The sequence below is a fragment of the Macrotis lagotis genome, chromosome 2 (assembly GCF_037893015.1).
Source record: "Macrotis lagotis isolate mMagLag1 chromosome 2, bilby.v1.9.chrom.fasta, whole genome shotgun sequence".
Taxonomy (NCBI): Eukaryota; Metazoa; Chordata; class Mammalia; order Peramelemorphia; family Peramelidae; genus Macrotis; species Macrotis lagotis.
Genome location: NC_133659.1, coordinates 13,237,817 through 13,255,486, shown reverse-complemented (window position 1 = coordinate 13,255,486; position 17,670 = coordinate 13,237,817). Strand labels below are relative to the sequence as shown.

The window sequence follows — 17,670 nt, the reverse complement described above, 5'->3', positions numbered from 1 at the left end:
CTTCCTCCTCCCATGTAGCAACTTTTAGGGCTCTCTCTCTCTCTCTCTCTCTCTCTCTCTCTCTCTCTCTCTCACACACACACACACACACACACACACACACACACACTCTCTCTCTCTCTCTCTCTCACACACACACACACACACACACACACACTCTCTCTCTCTCTCTCTCACACACACACACACACACACACACACACAAACACACATGTTTACATTCTGTCTTGCTCCTTTAATTAACAACAATAATGGCTGATGTTGGTCTACCCCTCACCCATCACAAAGTGCTCGATGAACCTGCTCTCCTTTGACCTCACAACAAATCTACTGAGCAAATTTTGTGAGCGTTGGTTTCCCCATTTTGTAGAACAAGTGAAATAACTATTCCAATGCTATGGAACCTGGATTCTAATCTAGGTTTTTTTTTTTTAATTCCAAGCTCAGGGTTCTTTCTCTGCATTACTACCATGTTCTCTCATCAGATAACAAAGTATAGGATCATGGGATCATAGATTTAGAGCTGAAAGAGACGTTAGAAGTGATTGAGTCTAACAACCCTATATTACTGATGAGAAAATTTGAACCGACAGAAGTGAAATTACTTGCCAAGGGTCACACTATTAGTGTCATTTTGAACTATTGTCTTCCTAACTCCAGCTTCAGTGCCACAGTATACTGTCAATCTCCATGTCCTTTCAAATTCATGGCAAAAAAAGTGACAGAAGTCACTTTTTTCAGTCACTTAACATGTATTAAGCACTTGCTGTATGCAAAACACCATGCTAGAAGCTCTGGATAAAAAACTCAGTGGTTGTAGAGTCTATCTTCCTAATAACTTTGTTTTTATTTTGACCTATTTTGTATGGATCCTCTTTTTGCTTCTCTGGGAACATGTTTCCCATAGTCTTTTATAAGGGAATTGAGGGAAGATAGGGTTACAATAGCATTTGCATCACTGATGCCTGACATCTATTAGATGGTTAATGTTAGTCCATTGAAACCCAAATGTTATTGTTTACATTATCACACCATCTTCTTTGTTGCCTTGGTACATTTCTCTGCTTTCTTCATGTAAGTATGTATTCCTTCCCATTCTAAATTTAAGATACTGGAGGAAAAGAGGTTCAGCCTTCATCTTCAGTGCCCAGTCCTGGTTTGGATACCCAACATTGGACCAAAGTACATCTGACAGACCCACGTGAGCTTTTATAGCATTCTCTCCAGTGTTTGGATAAAATCTCATCAGAACCACCCAATTCACTGTAACAATCTTTTACACAACACATAGAATGTCTCATGTACAGCTCTCCCAGTAGGGTAAAGACCAAATTGCTTAGAGGGGATCACTGACTCTCTCCTAGCAGAGGAGGTGGCATTTGGGTTGCTCTTTAAAAAACAGGGAAGAATTCAACACTGAGAGAGGGCATTCCAGGTCTGAGGAACAGCAGGAGCATGAAAAGACAGGGACAGACTTGTTAGATTTGGCTGAAGTGTGGAATTTGTGGCAAGATGGGCCATTAGAGGAGGCCAGAAAGGCATTCAATCCACACTCTGGGCTCAGATTGCTTTATATTCTGCTTAGAAATGACTTCCCTGAAGAGTTTTCTCCTACTGCCGGCTTTTAATGGGCGACTTCATTAGGATTTAATTATGCTAAGAGGCCACATGGCCTGGCAGGGGCTACATGAAATAATGATGTAGAGGAGGATGTGGGAGCAAGTTAATGCACAAGCCTTTGGCAGCCACCATGATCAGGGCTTGAGCGGAGCAGCTGCGCTGGGGAAGGCCAAGCCTTGGAGGCAAAGCAAATGAGCTTCCTTCCCATCAGTGCTTGGACAAGGCAGGCCCTCCTCTGTTCCTCAGTTCCCTCACCAGTGGAATGAGAGTGTTAGACTAAGTAGCTGGCAGGGGGGTTGGGCTCCCAGCTTCAGATATGACTTAGGTTATAATTCCAATTCTACCATTCACTCTGCGAGGGATGACAAGTCTTTTAACCTTTATGCCTCAGTTTCCTCTTCTGTAAAATCTTAGAAATCCTCTAAGAGTTATGACATCATGATGCTGTGACCCTCTTGGATCTTTCTCTCCCTCTCTTCTCTTCTCTCTCTGCCTATCTCTGTCTCTGACTCTCTGTATATCTACATACAGACACACACACACACACACACACACACACACACACACACACACACACTCCCTTCAGATACAACACTACGGCCAGGGTATCAAATGAGGTTAAAATCACCGTTTCTTTTTTTTTAATTTTACTTATTTAAGACAATGGGGTTAAGTGACTTGACCAAGGTCGTCCAGCTATGCAATGATTATGTGAAGTCAAATTTGAACTCAGGCCCTCTTGACTCCAGGGACTGTGCTCTATCCCATATACCGCCTAGCTGCCCCAAGATCACCATTTCTAAATTTGATCATAGCTACAGTACACAGAAAGGTCCATGCCACTTTTCTTCTTCGCATTTCATGTCGTTGGGAGAGTCCTAAGCACCACAGGGTTACAGCTGGGAAGGTGAAAACCATACTGCGTCTGTATGGAGGACAGACAGAGTCATCCATCTTGCCCCAGGTCCTTGACTTGGGGAGGCACCAGCCTCGGAGGACAGCTAGCACATTTTTCTTCAGCAGTGTAGAAAGCACAGAGCTTAGCACCTCATTAGCAAGATTAGTTAAAATAGGAAGCCACCAGATGGTGACTGGGGGGAGCTTTTCCCTACCTCCCCCCCTTCCCATGCTTCCCCAGCAGTGACCTTGTGCATATGGCCTGGGGTCGCTGTGTCTTTCCTCAGTCTCAAGGCAACAGAAACCCTGGTCTGTCACCCTTGCCCAGGGGTAAAACGTCTTAGGTATGGTTCTGTGTGAAAGTTTAAAAAAATATCAAATACGTTTCCCAGTGATGCTTCATTTTCTCACCTTTGAAATAGGGATGAAGGGTTTGGAGTAGAGCCGGGGTTTAGGTTGGGGTCCGCTGGCCATTGTTACTTTTCAGAGGGAGGGTTGTGCACTTGGAGAAGCAAACAATGGGTCGTCTTTATTTTCACTCACCTTTGCCTGAAGTGCAGCTATCTTCCTCCATTAGGCATTAGGAACACCCCCAGCATTCTGAGAAGGGACTCCTGGGTTTCTGAGGCCACCAAAGACTCAGAACTCTTGACTTGGTGGATGCTGATGATCCCTTCCAGCGCGGCCACGATTCTGAGACTTTCTCTACATCAGCGACATAGCAGAGACAGTGCTGCACTTGTAATCAGAGACACCTACAGACGTACAGTTTCCTTTTTTTCTGGGCAGATCATTGCACCACTTCCAGACTAAGTTTTCTCATCTGTGAAATGGGAATCCCAATAAACTCACCCTCACGGAATTGTCGTTATTAGCATATAAAATGCTTTGATGATGAATAATGATACTAACTCATTCATGGCCTATGACTATTATTGGTGGTGATTGGAGAGGATTCTGGGTCCGGCCTCAAGCTCCACTCGGCTACTTGCTACCTGAGTGACCTTGGTCAAATCATTTGGCCTCTAGTTCTCAGCTTCTTCATGCTCTTAACAGATTTGAGAAAAATGGTTCATTTCATGTACAAAACTTACTTTCCTCCTGGATCTTTGTTATCTTGGACAAAGTAGCATTATCTTTATATCTTTTAAGGACATTTTCCTCCAATTTTCTCTCTCTATTCAAGGCCCCAACCTCCTCCTTCTCATTGTCCGAGTTTATGACCTTGATGTCCATCCAATGAAGGAGTACCAGCATGTCTCCCTTGACCATACACCTGGTATCTGGTCACTCCTATCCACCGCAAGAACCAAAATTCAAGCCCTTCTCTCTTCTCACCTGGTCTAATTCAATAAAACTTAGCCTTTAGACTATAGCCGCTTTAGTCTATGTCTTCTACATTGCAGCTCCTGTAATCTTTCTAATACAAGATCAATCCAGTCCCTCTTCTAAAGGCTTCGAGAGGCTCCTGATTAGCTGCCAAGCCAAAAACAAATTTTTCTTTTATATTCAAAGCCCCTCCTGGTATGGGTCCAACTCTATCTTTTACTTTTTGCTTTTTATTTTCTATATTTTAATCAATGAGCCATCGTGGATATATAGTGTCCTAAAAACAGGAAAACCTAGGTTTACAGCCCGTGTATGATGCTGTGTGACCTAAGAACTCTGGGGGTCTTCTTAGGGCAGCTCCCCTAAGACAAAGACAATGAATCAATCAGAAGAAAACCCACTATTTATTCAAGTGCCTACTGTGAACCAGCCATTTTGCTAAGAGCTAGAGAATACAAAAAAAGGCAAAAGACAGTCCCTGCCCTCACCAACCTCAGCGTCTAAGGGAGCAAAGCAGATTATGATCTCTTCAGAGTTCCTCAGATTGGTGAAATGCCAGTCAGAATGTATTTCCTTCTTTCCAGCCAGGTTGGGGGGATCTCTATCCCCTGAGACCCTAGTACTTTGCATAATGGAGATGCCTCAGACCTGGGCTTCTCTGAGCCTCAGCTTCCTCATTTAATAATAACACCTGGATTAACCTCCTCTCTGGAGGACTAGCTTCCTTTTTTATGAAGATGAAATCAGGGAATGTCTATAAGGGGCTTTGAAATCTTTCGATCTTCCTATTAAAATCATTGGTTGTTAGCAGTATGATTTCAGACCTCTGATTTCATTTGGCCTAGGGAACTCTTCAGTCTTAGATGGCTACCTAGGCCACTGAGAAGTTAGGTGACTTGCCCAAGGTCGCACATCTGTCAGGGGTGAAGACTTGAACTCAGATCGTTCTAACATCAAAACTGGCCTTCTGTCCACTATAGCATACACTTTCTCTTTATATTAATGAGATTGTTTTGTGATTATAATTATTTTGTTGTTAGTTTAATTGACTCAAGTACATTGTAGTGGCAGAAAAGATACACTGATTTAGCTGGTAAATTAGACAGATAGATGGTGCCATGGAGCCATGGGGCAATGAGTACCAAGTCTGGAGTGAGGAATAGTCATCTTCCTGAGTTCAAATCTAGCCTCAGACACTTCCCAGCTGTGTAACCCTGGGTAAGTCATTTAACTCTGTTTACTTTAGTTTCCTCATCTGTAAAATAAACTGTAGAAAGAAACGGCAAACTACTCTAGTAACTTTATCAAGAAAACCCCAAAAAGGGTCATGAAGCGTTGGACACAGCCGAAATGACTGAATAAAAGCAACAACCCACAGTTAAATACTTTGCCACTAGGCACTTTGAGAACTTTAAGAAATTAGGAAAGAACACCTCAGTTTTGTTCTGACCACAGCAGCTTTTGCTACTGTCCTCAGAAAATGGAATTCTGCAACCCATCTAGGACACCTTGATCTTGGGGGAAAAAAGAGAGGTGAGGATGGAATTGGAACCAGCCCAGCTAACTTTCTGTCCCCTTGCTCTGGTATGACAGTATGAACCTGATTCTATCAGCACCATGTTTTATGACCTGGAATGGTAGGGTTTGGGGATGACATTGAACAATCTTAGACTTAATGATTCTGTTTATTTAGTGGAACTGAGATCTCCAAAGGGTTACAGAAATGACTTTTTTGATTGATTTTTTTCTTTGATTTTCATTTTTACTGATTTTTTTTGGTTTTTATGTTATCATTATTTCCAAATGTATTCTTTTCTCTCCCCAATCTAAGCAGCCATCCCTTATAACTCAGAATAAAAAAAGTTATGGAGGGGATTGAGCATTTGAGCAAAAATAATTAAAATATCAAATGAGTATGATGGCTTATGGAATTTCCCACATCTGTAGTTTCCCCACTTCAAGCAAAAGAAAGAAGCAGATATGTTTTCTCATTTCATCCTTAGACCTGGGCTTGGGTGAATATAATCCGACTGTTTTCAATTTTGTTATTCTTTCCAGCAATATTTGTCATTTTCTTAACTTAATTTCAAATTGCTTTCCAATATACTTGGACTAATATGCAGATCTACCAACAATGCATTAGTATGCTTTTATTTTTCCTACACTGCCCTTTAAACATCAATCATTCTTCCCTTTTTTAAGCAAAATTTTGGCAATTTGCTGGACCACAGAGGCCATTTAAAAATGTGTTTCTCTTTTTACTAGTGATGTGGATCATTCGTTCATTTGAATGTTAATAGTTTGTAATCCTTCGGAACTGTTTGTATCCAGTGGCTACTTGGTATTTGGAGGCTGCTAAAGCACAATGTGGATAATTCACTAATTGTTCCTTGCTCTTACAATTTTCTAGGAAAGCAATGTTACTCAGGTCCTTCATTGTGTGTGTTTAATTTAGAAGTTTGAAGGAGGTGGGGGGGTATATCGAACTATAAACATTTTGCGGTTGGAAAAGACCTTTCTAATTTTCTATATTTAGGATAGTTTCCTTTAAATAATATTCATCATATCCTTATCAGATCTGGTAAGGACCTTGGAGAAGGCACTGGAAGTCTTAGGCTTAAGGATTCTATTTATTGTGTAGGTTTGAAAACCCACACAGAGAACAAAAATAGCTTGCTCCGATTGAATTTTTTCCTTTTAAAAATGCCTTTATGGTATTTTTTCCTTAGATCATAATATTCATGCTTAAAAATTCCTAATTACATGTTTGTTTAATGGTATGCAATTATATGTCAAGTAAATATATAATTAGAGATGCTTTTAAGTGTGCATATTGTTTACTTGATTAAATTAATGACTTGGGAGCTATTAGTATATTTCACCAAGCATAGCCTACCAAATTTTTGGCTCCCAAGTACCTTCTCAGATGGGCAATACAGGTGAATGCCCTCAAAGCAAATTAGTTTTTGGTGGGGTATCATAGACATTAGATCTGGAAGGAAGCTTAGTGATTACCGAGGGCAAATCTTACTTTTCATAGTTGAGGAAACTGAGTCTCAGATGGGGGAAATCATCAGACCATTAATGAGAGACCCAATTCCCTCACTTCTCAGTGGAATGCTTTTTTCTGCTACATCATGGATATTTTCATAAAAAAATGATCGAGGAAAATAAATTTTAGTGACTTTCACAGTGTTTCTCTGTCTGTCAAACTTCCATTCCCTCTCACCTACCCATCAGATAACTCAAAACTGGATAATCCCAAGTCTTTTGTATTTTACATGGAGGGGGATGTGTTTGATATTCTTGTGGTCCTTTTCGGGAAAGGTGATTGCAAGAGTCAAGATTTTTCTCTATTTCTACTTGATCTATGTTTCCCATATTTATATTCTTTGCTACATGAAGAAGAGTATCTGGTGCTTGATGTTAGAGTTCAAACTGGAGGGGGAGATAGGGAGGAAATCTGCATTTCTTAGGTGCCCACTAAGGCATTTGATAAGAGTTTTACAAACATGTTCTCATTTGATCTTCACAACCCTGGGAGGTGGGCATTGTTATGATTTCCATTTTACAGTTGAAGAAACTAAGGTAGACAAAAGTTTAGCAACTTTCCCAGGGTGGATACTCTTAGTAAGGGTCTGAGGCTACATTTGGACTTAGGTATTCCTGACTCCAGGCCAAGTGTTCTATCTACTCTGCCACTTAGTTACTGCCTCTGGGTAGTTCCCACAGTACTGAGTACTACAATGGAATGGGTAATTCTACCGCCTTTATAATGAAAAAAAAATCTAATAAAAAATCTTTACAGAGCTTTCTGATTTTTAATCCCTTCATATTTTCTTTCCAGATTTAAATATTTCATTTTTAGAAAGAGTCAATATGACTAAAAAAGGTCTTTTCCAACCGCAAAATGTTTATAGTTCGATATACCCCCCACCTCCTTCAAACTTCTAAATTAAACACACACAATGAAGGACCTGAGTAACATTTCTTTCCTAGAAAATTGTAAGAGCAAGGAACAATTAGTGAATTATCCACATTGTGCTTTAGCAGCCTCCAAATACCAAGAGAACTCAGGCTCCCAGCATGTTGGCTATGACTCCTCCATAGTGGGTTTAGGGGGAAAGCTGATGAACCATATTAGCTTGGCAGGCATGGATAGTTCGAGCAAACGTCTCCATCAATGAGCTCTCAGCTGAAATATGCTGGTTATTTTTGATGGCAAACTTACCTTCTTTAATTGTACTTTACCTGGTTAATACTTTGAGTTGACATCCTATGAGATGCCACTTCTGACTTGCAGTTATAGAGGGAGGGCTGCGGAAGAAAGGATTCTGAATAGAATCAGCTAGAACTGTTCTCAGCAGCGGAGAGTCAGAGGACCTTGGGTCAGATGAGACTTTTCATGTGCTACATCATTGTTAGTTATCATCCTCATCCTCATCGTTGTCATCATTGCCATTGTTATTCTAGGAGTTGATTTTGCAATAGTCTTTTGCCTTGTGCATACCAATTGACTTCTAGGTGTCCCTATCAATCCCTGTGCGGTGGGAACTTAAGGTTATTATCAGTCCCATTTTAGAAATGAAAGGACTTGCTGTGCTAGTCAGTAGCAGAACTGAGACTGGCCCACAGATCCTCTCTCCCCAAATCCTTGAGGTCATTTTGACCCTCCACCACCACCAGCATCCCTAACTCCCTTATGTAAGCTCAAAGTTGGAGTGGAACAATTTGCTCTGAGCATACTTGAAATCTCATCAGCACTCCTTGTTTTTCCACCCTTGCAGGTGTGTGTCTCTTTCCACCTTGAGGACTGGGTGTAAACTTGGAAGGGCCTTTAACTATCCATTATTATTTCCTTCTCATCATTTTTCTTATAGAGATAGTCCTGAGCCAAGTGGTGATCCTACTGCCATCTTCTTGTGTTTAATTATCAGGGAAGAATGAAGCCTGGGGACAAAATGATTGTTTTTTCTTATAGAATCAAAATATTGGGGTTCAGGCTCCTCTTTTCTAGACTCACTGGAGGCCCCTTAAGATCAGGTCCAGCAACCAGCAGGAGGATGGACATGAGATATCCTGAATCCTACTCCCAGACGGTGCCAGCTCACCTATTCAGATTCTATATTTTGAGATTCATTTCATGTACTTTGAATATTATAAATATTCAGTATGAAGACTGTTATGAAAAATGTTGAATTTCTGTGGGTCCTTGCAAGGTCCACATATTTTATTGATGACAGTTTTATCTATAAGAGTATCCTGACTATTTGGAGGTCTGTATTTGATTTGTTAAGATATTCTTAAGGCAAGGTAGAATAGCATTAATGGTGTAAGCCGTGAGTTTAGAGCAAAGATCTGAGTTCAAAACAAGACCTTGACCCCATGATTTTACCCTTTTATTGGTAGAGTGTCCTAGTAGACATTAAATATATGTTTTCTTCCTTTCCAGGGCTATGGATTATGCTAGCTAGCTGCCTGTAATTACCAAGGAAGACAATGATCCCCCAACTTACCCTCTTCCCTCTCTCTTCTCCCTATCTTTTCATGACCCCTTTCCTCTCACTCAATCTTGTATTCTCTTTTCATTTTATTTTAATGCCTCTGATTCCCTTCCCTTGACCCTAAACATTAAAAAAAGAATTTGTGTGTGATAGAGATACCACCCACCTGGTGCCCCCCATAGGTCAGCTCTCCAGGACTCATATCTTTGTCTTGGTCCCCAGGTCTCAGAATGCAGCTGGCCGATGCGACAAGCACCGAGTCTACACAATCTCTATGCAGTGTGTAAGAACATGCACAATTGGCTTCAACAGAACCCCAAGAATGTCTGTGTCATTCACTGCATGGTAAGTCAGCCCTGGCGCAACCTGCTTCTCTAGGGACTTTGGGGAGAAACTCAACTGGTGTCATCACTCTTAGGACCTCATTACTTTTTTAATCTGGACACCCTCAAAATCTCTCCAGGAACCCAGAATGTACTTTGTTCTCATTTTGTGACTGCGCTGCTTAGAAGGATGCAGAGTAAGAAATTCATCCATGTTTCTTGATGGTTAGTGTCTCTTCCAGCTGGTCCATGTTCCCTTCCTTTGAGATCTCCAAAGTGACAACTACCTAACCAGTAAGAGATCTGTGTCAACAGATGCTCAAGCGTTGGGAGGGAGGGGGTTCATGAACTTTCCCTTCATCTCCATCATTCTCTCCCAGGTCATATTAAGCAATGGAACCAATTGACAAAACTCTTCAATTGATGCTAAATTACAGTCTAAGTTGAGGATGCTATTTTTGAGCTTTATTGATATCAAAAGAATTCAAAGTAGAGGTAGCATAATAGATTTTAGACTGGGGAGGAAAAAAACCTCTTTGAAGTTCAACTTATTCCATCCATTGATATTTATAGATCAGGAAACTCTGGCCCAGGAAAGTCAATTGTCTTGTGGAAGGTTACATAGGATGTAAATTGCAGAAGTGTGATTTGAATCCAGAACCTTAGACTCCAAGCTTGGCTTTGTCACTTACAACCTGAGTATCCTGAATGTACCCTAAATCTCTCCAATCTTTCGTCTCTTTATCTGTAGAATGAGGGTGCAGACAACTTGAATATAATACCCAGTAATCTATCTACCTTTTCCTTCTACCTGCCAACATAGACATTAGTGAGTTGTAAATCAAAGTGCATGACCAGGTCTGTGAGGAAAGGTCATTATTGAACCTTGGGTTCAAGTCTTGAATTCAATACTGAAAAATCCTGGAAGCTGAAAAATGAGAATTCAGGTTTGGGCTATAGTGAGAGAAGAATCCATTCCAAGGCTTGGTCCCATTGGACTCTAGCCTGGAGTATTGATTGGGTCTTGGTCCAAACCTCAATTTACTCATATCAAAGAAGAAATTAATTTTTAACAGATTTATGATTTCATTGTTTAAGGCAACTCCTGATGGTAGAGAAAATTTCCTCATCTGGAAAACAATGATAATTTGAGGCTTAAATAAGCTTTGTAAATCAAATATTTTGTAAAACGTCAAGTGTTATAGACATATCAGCTATTATTCTTTTGAAGTAAATTCATTGTTATTTTACTCAATATTTAAGAGATGAAATACAGGTTTTGGAACCTGGAATGGGAGAGAAACTTGAGGAATATTTCCTTTTGCCTCCTCTCTCACTTTTCAAAATTCCCATGATTAAAGCAAGAATATTTGGCATTTCATTAGGGGCTCATTGGTAAAATCCAAAGGGGTTTGCTTCCTTAGATACACTAGTTTGTATATCTAAGAGATATTCTTTAGGGGAAAAGTGGAAAAATTCATAGGCTCTGAAATGGTTATTTCTCAATGCATTAGACTTCAAAATTTCAAAGAAATAGGATGAGAGCCTGTGACTGACTTTCATATTTGAAAGTATTTCACCTCTCTAGAGCCATTTTCCATTTTAGAAAGTCTAGTGAAGCTAATGAGGAAATAAAAGGGAATTATACAATAAAATGAGTTTGGGCTTGGGGTACTCTTTGACAAGCATGAATTTATAAAGAGCAAGTCCACAAGAACAAAGAAGAAATGCTTAGCCAAAGGCAAATCCATAAGAGTGACTAGGCCCTGAATTAATTATCATCTGCTTGCCTATTGCTTCCAGATCTGTGGATCCATCCCCCTAGTCCCTTTCCTGAATGCCCATCACCATTTGTCAACTGCTGGCTTGATAGTTTTTGCCTGACCGTAACAAATATCTATTATATTCCCCCCCAAAATTGCTTTTTTCTTTAAAGGGATATTATCATACTTCTGCTCACCCAGGTTTGTCAGCTTGGAGCAAATCCATGACTCTACTCCTAAACCTTCCACTATCATTGGAACAATCAGGTGGGGTAAAGGTTGAGTGTTGTGCTTGGAGTCAGAAGACTGGAGTTCAAATTCTGCCTCAGCTACTTATTTGCTGTGTGTCCTTGGTCAATTCACTAATCTCCTTTTGCTTCAATTTTCTCATCTGTAAAATGGGGATAATTTCAGCATTTTCCTCCTAGGTTTTCTGGAATACAAAATGAGATAATATCAAAGCTGGAAGAATTATATAAATTATTAGGCAAAACATGTTTCTTTTCTTAATAGAGATTACAGACTAGCAGGGGAATAATACAAATAATAAGAAATAATGTAGAGTGTCTTAAGGTTTGCAAAGTGCTTGCATCAATCAGAGCACTTGACCCTCACATATCAGCCATGTGAGGTGGGTGCTATTATTTTCTGATGAAACTTAGGGAGAAAACAATGAAGTGACTTACCCAGGATTACACAGATAATAAATGCCTGAGACCGGATTTAAACTCAGGTCCAGCACTGTATCCCAGTACGTCATTCAGATAGAAACAGAGCTTTGTTCAATGATAGTTAAATGACACAATATGACATTTTAAAGGCATTAGACAGTTGTAAAACAAAGTGGCTTGAGAAGTCCTGGGGGAGGTTGTCACTGGTAGGAAGCCTGCTCACAGTCACACCGTACTAAGTGGCATTTGAACCCAGTTCTTCTGAATCTGAATCCACCCACATGGATTTTGACTTTGACCCTGGAGCCCTTAATGAATGCCAAACATTCTTGCTTCAAATAGAAGGAGACTGCCATCACTGCCATCCTGTCTCCCAAATATGATTTTCAGCTGAGTCAGATTAGAATAGCATTAAGAGAGAATCAAGGGGGGCCACTAGGTGGCACAGTGGATAGAGCACTAGCCCTAGAGTCAGGAGGACCTGAGTTCAAATCCGGCCTCAGCCACTTAATAATTGCCTTGAGCAAGTCACTTAATCCCATTGCCTTAAATAAATAAAATTTTTAAGAAAGAGAGAGAACCAAAGCTGATATTGGTAAGAGAGAACTTAGTCCCTTTAAATGAGGTTAAGTAGGCCAGGGGAGGGGAAACTTTTTCTGCCAAGGATCATTTGGCTATTTTTAGCATCATTTGTGGGCTATATTTGGTCCAACATTTAATTAATTCACCCCCTAAAAGTACCTTGATTTATTGAATTTCAAATCCTGTCTGCAGTTGCCTTAGTAACATACTACAACAATACAGTTTGAGGGTCAAAGGTTCCCCATTCCCTGCTCAGATAACCCAGATAACATATCCCATGATCCTGAAAGAACTGGCAAATGTAATTATGAAATGATCATCAATCCCAGAGGAGAATGAGACTTTAGGGAAAAGACAGCTGTACCTAACATAGAGAGATGGGGTGCTAAATTTAGGGGTTGATGACTTTTGCAATCCTTCAGTGACTGGAGTGAGTTCCTTCTCCATTTTACTCTCTTTCCCATCTTTCTCTCCATGGCAGCCACAAAAGAAATGACATTATGTTGGTGCTCTCTGATGTTCCTCTCTTCCCAAATCTTTTTTCCTAGATGTTTACACAGCAGTGAATTGGCTGTGGATCCCCAACAAGACTTCAGGACAGATTTAGAAGTAGATCAATTAGAATAACGTAGCAAAGGCACAAGGGACCATTAGGGATTTACCAAGATCCACACAAAACTAACCTTAAATCCATTGGTGAAGGTGTTCCTCTCCTGGTTGATAGATTCCTAAATATGGGAAATACCCAGGTAAGGAAACTCTCTCACCCAGTACAGGTTGGGATCATTTCTACCACTTATAAGTCTGAGAGAGAGATGCTTAAGAATGTTGAGATATTAACTTCTAAGAGGATCAATTGACCAAGAGAAGCAAGCTGACAGATGCTCTCATCCCATCCTGGTGGAGAACATGAAGAAATCTGGGCTGTGATGGTAATACAGCTATCTGAACTCATAATAGTTGGGGCCACTCTACCTAAATTCTTTGCTTCATGGATCAAGATTCCATTAATTCAAATTTGATTCAGGTTTTCTGACTCAGGGTCAGCACTCCATGCACTATGGCACCCCCTAGGGGTCTCTAACATATCAAACTTAGTAGAAATATCTCTCTAGATCCCAATAAACCAGCTGCAAAAGTAAGGACGGACAACATTCTGGATACTAATTTATATAGGAGAAGGAAACAATCTTAGGAACTTAATTTACAATCCATTAATTTAATTTACAATTCATTAGATTAGGAGCTCCTTGAGGTTAGGACCTATCGACATCTTTTACCTCCAGAACTTAACCTGATCATAGTAGATGCTTAATAAACATTAAGATTCTTTTTTAGTGGATTAAAATCTGAGAATACCAAAAATGACAACTTCTGCTTAGTCTCTATGAATATTGTCCAGAATGAAGGGCAATAAATTCTCCATACAAATCCAAGGTTACTGTGTGATGCTCCAGAGACCAGAGCAAAAACCAATGCATTTAAGTTACATATGAGAGAAAGAACTCATCATCTGAGCTGTCTAAAAATGACCTGGTCTTGTAGAGAGTGAGCTCCCTTTCATTCTGAAGTATCCAAGCATCAGTTGGTTGACCACCTTTTAGGCATGATATAACGATAACATTAATCCTGATGGTGATGGCATTTACATGAAAATTTTCAAAGATCTTGACATCCATTTTTATTATTCCATTTTAAGTTGAGAAGACTTAGAGAAATTAAATGAGTTGTCCATAATCTCACAGAAGAAGGTTTTGAATCCCAGCCTTTAAGACTCCAAGACCATTCCTCTACCCACTGGGCAACACTGTCATTGGGGATTTGTCTTCCAGGATCCAAGTGTCACAATCTCAGTTTCTCAGTAACAAAATCCCAGACAAGGAGCTCACTGAGATAGGAATTTGGTCCAGCTGCCGTAGCCTATTCCCTCACAATCTGTTTTTGCCTTTTGTTTGGCAGGATGGCCGTGCTGCATCGGCAGTTCTGGTTAGTGCAATGTTTTGTTTCTGTCACCTCTTCTCTAATCCAGCCCCTGCTATTCAGTTGTTAAATGCAAAGCGACCTGGAATCGGACTTTGGCCATCCCATAGGAGGTAGAGTATGCCATCACAAGGTTGGATAGAATTCGATAACTTGTCTTGCTCTTTGTTTGAAACCCTTCAGCTCTCATGTCTTGCCTTGTTTGAATCAGTAACAAAGAGCTATCTTGGATTTGGGAGACATAATTAAATGTTGGGCCTGGGGGAATTGGGGGAGGTTTCACAATATCCACACTGGACAATGAGTTTGAAGTGAAATATGTGTTGTGGAACATGATGCTTGGTATTGGTCATACTTAGACTTGAGACAATCGACTTTCAGTATCATTGGAATAAAATGTCTGGTTACATGTAGGATAATAAAATCTTTAATAAACTTCTTATCACACCAATATGGGGATGCAGAAAGACATCTTAAAAGAAAATATGTAAATTTGCTTTTAGTAATATAGATAATAGGCTATAAGCACATGAATACAAAGGCAGCTAATGCAGTGAGGCCCCAATTATTATGATCAGTGAATCCTCTGAAATGGTAGTTCCACTGGACTGGAACCAATGAGCACATTTTACATAATTTTAACTTCAGATTGTGTGAATCCAAATACACATGATCACCATTCACGATTCATGCTAATCCAGATCTGCCTGTACTTTTTAAATTATAGAGCACTCTAACTCCATTATTTCATATGAGATAACTCTGAAATATGTAATGGGAGTACCACCACCCTAGTTAGAACTGATAAAATTGAGGTTTAAAGAAGTGAAAATTTATGTCAGATCAAACAACTAAAAAGTGGCAGCTTAGCATAGTGATCAGCACAGCGATAATACTTAACAAATGGTAGTTAACAAGTGGCCAGAGCTGGGACTTACAGCTCCTCAGGCTAATTCTCTCTCCACTGAACACTGTTCCTTGGTTCAATGCAGAACTCTCACAAAAGTCTTCACTCATTGGCCTGTAAATGGTTCTAGCATATTTAGTGAAATTTATGGTAGGGCACAGAAAGATGTGGAAGTCTGGATGCTTAGTGTCTCCAATTATTCTATATTTAATATGTATATTCTGACTTATTATGATCTTCCTTCCTCTTTAGAATATGTCTTTTGAAAGCAGGGATTTTTTTTTTGTATTCTTACTGCTTTGTCCAGTCACTGTCCCACAGTAAGCATTTAATAAACATTTATTGAATAATTACATTTATTGCTTGGAGAGTATATCATATCAGCAAGGAGTTTTTGGTAAAAATAGCAGTTAAGTAGTTTGGCGTGTTTATTGCTTTAGCTTCATTGGTATTTCTTCCTCCAGTGCACCATTTTGATATAGAAATGACCTTGGTTAGACCAGTGGAGCAAAAATTTACCAGATTAAAAAGGTTTGAGTAAAGGCCCACTGATAAGATTGTAGGTCTCTGACCTAAGACCTGGCTTAACTGAATTTGGAAAGACTCTAAATCAGATTGATCACAAGATAATAAATCTTTTAGCCATAGTAATTTTCAAAGACTTGGAGAACATGTCTTTTGCATTGGTGGAGAAAATATCCATAGAGATCTAATCTCATATCTTTGAAGGATAATGAAACTAAATTAGGGAAGATGAAGGAGCTAGGTTTTATCGTACAGCATGCTGCCTTATAAGTCTAGGGTTACCACCAAGAATAAATGATTGTCTTTCTGTGATGTGATGAAAGCCTACAGAGTAACTTTTCTTCTGTTTCAGATACATAGGCTATATTTGTGACCTCATAGCTGACAAGCCTGTCATCCCCCACTGCAAACCTCTTACAGTTAAATCAGTCACTCTCAGCCCTGTCCCTTGTTTCAACAAGCAGAGGAATGGATGCCGTCCATTTTGTGATGTACTCATTGGAGAAACCAAAATATTTACAACATCCTTGGATTATGAAAGAATGAAGTGAGTTTTTGCTGTCTTTTCCTGTTTTGTTTGGTTCTTCTCCCAGTTGAGTCAGAATTTCCATGGAGAAGATGCACTATGGTCTTCTAAACTATTACTAAATTGTAGGCTCAGAGCGTGTGGGAACTGTATTGGTTCCAATCCATTTGGTTGTAGATCATGACCTGTTTTTTGACTTGGGGTCTTAGAGAGTTTCCATGAAAGGTGAAATTATACTAGAAGCCCAGGTCTTCCTAACTCCAAGGGCGGCGCTCTGTCCCCTATATAGCCAATCTAAATGACCTTTTTTTCAAATTAATTTGTTATGTACTCTAAACCCTTTCCCCACTTCACCATAACTGCCCAAGACTACACAGTTGGCAGAGGATAGTGTTGTTGTTGCGGTTCGGTGTGTTTTTCAGTTGTGTCTGGGTCCTCTTGACCCCATCTAGGGTTTTCTTGATGAAGATACTTCTGTGTTTTGCTATTTCATTCTCCATCTCATTATACAGACGAGGACACTGAGGCCACAGGGTCCAGGGATTCTCTCAGCAACTCTGAGACCAGTCCTGACGCCAAGCTGAGCTCTCTGCACTCTGGCGCCACCTCGTGGTGCCTCAGAGGCAGTGCTTCTTGTTTTAAGCCTAGTGCTAACTAAAATAAACGATGCTGTTGAAGTTTATAAAAGGGGGGGGGGTAAAATATGATTTCTTTGCTTTGTTTTTTTTTAAAAAAACCCTATCATCTTAAGGTGGAACAATAGACAAAATGATTATTGAGGTTGTCGATACACATCTGAGAAAATGAATAGTCCTGTAGAGCAGAGATGAACTGTTTATCATCTGGTGAGCCAGATGGATGGAGAGGAGAGCTGGCAGTTAAACAGCATCCTCATGTCTGTGACCATGTCTTTGTCTTGTGGCACCAGCTTGTGCCTTGCCAGTGCTGGCTGAAGGCCAAACATGGTTCTGGTGCAGGGAGGGCAGAAGAATAGGCATATGATTTGTGCCAAAGTTGGACAAAGCCCTCCCTGGGTGAGGACT

General features: G+C 40.1%; 1 protein-coding gene across 1 annotated transcript in view; it reads left to right on the top strand.

Annotated features, from left to right (window-relative positions):
• The window catches only part of DNAJC6 (DnaJ heat shock protein family (Hsp40) member C6), a 122,321-nt gene that overhangs the window by 67,376 nt on the left and 37,275 nt on the right, over positions 1-17,670 (top strand). The window contains exons 5-7 of the mRNA XM_074221247.1: positions 9,573-9,695; positions 14,649-14,782; positions 16,454-16,648. Of these exons, the coding sequence (XP_074077348.1) occupies positions 9,573-9,695; positions 14,649-14,782; positions 16,454-16,648 (452 nt within the window). The remainder of the gene's footprint in view (positions 1-9,572; positions 9,696-14,648; positions 14,783-16,453; positions 16,649-17,670) is intronic.